Genomic DNA, 2,404 nt, shown 5'->3' with positions numbered 1-2,404 from the left:
CCCCCCGCCCGCCCGCGGGGCCCTGCTCACCGTGGGGAAGCAGCGCACAGGCCGGGTGGGCCGTGGGCTGGTGGGCTCCACTGCCACAAAGCTGCGAGGGGCCAGGTCCGGGGAGTCCAGGAAGCCGGAGGAGCTCAGGTACCCATCCGTCTCACAGTCGGCTGCGGAGGAGTGCTGGCATGAACCGAAGCAAATCCCTTCCCTGGCTGGGCACCTGGGAAAGGGCTGTGGGGCTGGGAGAAGGGGACGGACCCCCCACCCACCTCCCGCCCCAGGTCCCCTGCTGCCCACCCGGCTGTTGCTCCCTTGGTGCCTACGCACAGGTGGCTGAGGAGTAGCTGGTGTGCCGGTAGGTAAAGTGCTGGTGCTGGTCAGCTTCGGGCTCCTCAGGCTCCAGGGGGAAGGTGCTGCTGAAGACGGAGTCCCCAGAGCCAGGGGTGGCCAGGGCAGGCGTGGGGGGACGCGGGGGCAGGTCCCCCGCAGCAGCAGGACACCTGGCTGCTGCTCTGGCTCTGCGGGTGATGGCGCGTCCTGGGCGCGCTTCAGCTTCTCCCGCTTGCGCTTGATGGCGACCACACGGTCCCGCACAGCCTTGGCCACCAGCTTGTAGTCGGCCTCACAGACAAAGCCCAGCACCACCTACACAGGAGGGAGCTCGTCACTTCGGGGAGTAGGGGCCCCACAGCACCCAGGGCTCCCCCATCTCTGTACCCACCATCTCCTGAGCCACCTCCTCTGCCACATCCTTGTAGAGCTCAAAGAGGAACTCGATGGCGTTGTTGTCCTTGTACTTGCCGTGCAGCTTCTTTGTGTCATCCATGCGCAGCCAGAGCTTGAGCCCAGACTTGACTCCGTCATCCTCCTCAGCCAGCTCCACATGCACCCCTGTGTCCTCCTGGAAGAAGGAATGCTCCAGCAGGTCCTGGATGGTGTACCTGCAGAGGGCACAGCTCAGCGCAGGCTCGGAGCCAGGGGGGACCCTGCCACCCAGGCCCCGCTCTGCCCCCACCTCTCGTTCTTGTCCATGCGGATGCAGCCCTCGATAATCTCCTTCAGCTCTGGCACCTTCACCTTGTAGAAGCTGCTGGGCTTCAGGCCCTGGGGGTAACGAGAGTGAGCACCTCCTGTGCCAACCCACCACAGCATGGGGCTCCCAGGGCCCAGGGATGAACCAGCCCAGGGCCCCACGAGCTCTGCATGGCTCCTGTGGCCAGGCCACGTGTGCCTGCATGGGCCAGGACGCCCCAGGGCTCTGAGTTTCCACCCCAGCAGGCAGGAGCTGGCAGGAGCCAGCCATGACCGGTCAGGGCAGCTGCAGTGCCCCAGGCCAGCGTGGCTGAGCAGACGTGCTCCCGTTCCACCCCATTAACACACTGGCAGTGGCTGGTGCAGAGCCAGGGATGTGGGGTCTGGCCAAGCCATGGCCCCACCACCCACAGCTCCATGCCCTGCCAGAGCAACCCCTCACCGCCCAGGCTATCTTTAGCCACTCACACAGCCTGCACAGTGACACATTTTGACAGCAGCAAGGCCTGACAGCTCCAGCTGACCATCCCCCCAGCCCCCTGTCCTGGCTCCTGTGGGATCAGCCAGCAGCATCACCCACAGCTGGGACCAGGCCTCACCGAGGTGACCTTGCGGTAGATCTGGGCGGCGTTCTGGCACTCAGAGTAGGGGTACTCCGAGGTGGCCATCTCCAGCATGCACATCCCAAAGGCGTAGACATCCACTGCCTCATCGTACTTCTCCTCATACATCTCTGGCGCCATGAACTCGGGGGTGCCTGCAGGCAGCAGGAGAGCTCAGCACCCCTGGGACCCCCACCCCCTGCAGCCCCCACAGCTCCCACGAGCCCGGCCCCACCTATGACACTCTTGGCAAAGGAGGCTCGCTTGAGCGTGGCCAGGCCCAAGTCGCCAATCTTGACAGAGCCCGTGGGGCCCGTGATGAAGATGTTGTCACACTTGAGGTCACGGTGGATGATGGGGGGCGAGCGAGTGTGCAGGAAGTGCAGACCCTTGAGGATCTGCCGGCTCCAGCGCTGCAGCACCTTCAGCTTCATCTCTTTAAACCGCTTCAAATACCTGCCAGGGACCAACGGGGCTCAGACCTGTGGGGCTCAGACTCGTGCCCCAGCCTTGGCTCCAGCCCACCCTCCTCCTGTTGCCATGCCAAGCCCATCCGGACTCGATGCCCACACAGGGCAAGCAACAAAGAGCCTCTCGGCAGGGACCCTGTTCCCTCCCCTACACGCCCCAATCACGTTTTCAGGGTGCCGGACGTCATGAGTTCTGTGACCAGCACGATGCAGATCTGGCCTTTGATAGTTGACTTCCAGGAGTCGTAGAAGCGGACAATGTTGGGATGCTGCAGCCCCTTCAGCATCTCCACCTCCTCACTGAAC

General features: G+C 64.1%; 2 protein-coding genes across 2 annotated transcripts in view; both read right to left on the bottom strand.

The window, feature by feature from the left end:
• Positions 1–2,055, bottom strand: part of PSME3 (proteasome activator subunit 3) — a 21,680-nt gene extending 19,625 nt beyond the window's left edge. The window contains exon 1 of the mRNA XM_008640373.2: positions 2,051–2,055. The gene's annotated coding sequence lies outside the window, so the exon portion shown is untranslated. The remainder of the gene's footprint in view (positions 1–2,050) is intronic.
• WNK4 (WNK lysine deficient protein kinase 4) overlaps positions 1–2,404 on the bottom strand; it is a gene marked incomplete at its 3' end in the record, with an annotated part of 7,216 nt that overhangs the window by 3,389 nt on the left and 1,423 nt on the right. The window contains 8 exon segments of the mRNA XM_017746987.1: positions 13–161; positions 322–471; positions 474–639; positions 716–935; positions 1,010–1,098; positions 1,626–1,783; positions 1,864–2,084; positions 2,264–2,404. The exon segment at positions 2,264–2,404 is cut by the window's right edge and continues 95 nt beyond it. Of these exon segments, the coding sequence (XP_017602476.1) occupies positions 13–161; positions 322–471; positions 474–639; positions 716–935; positions 1,010–1,098; positions 1,626–1,783; positions 1,864–2,084; positions 2,264–2,404 (1,294 nt within the window).

The sequence above is a fragment of the Corvus brachyrhynchos genome, unplaced genomic scaffold, assembly GCF_000691975.1.
Source record: "Corvus brachyrhynchos isolate BGI_N302 unplaced genomic scaffold, ASM69197v1 scaffold30, whole genome shotgun sequence".
Lineage (NCBI taxonomy): Eukaryota > Metazoa > Chordata > Aves > Passeriformes > Corvidae > Corvus > Corvus brachyrhynchos.
This window is presented reverse-complemented; position numbering and strand designations above follow the sequence as displayed.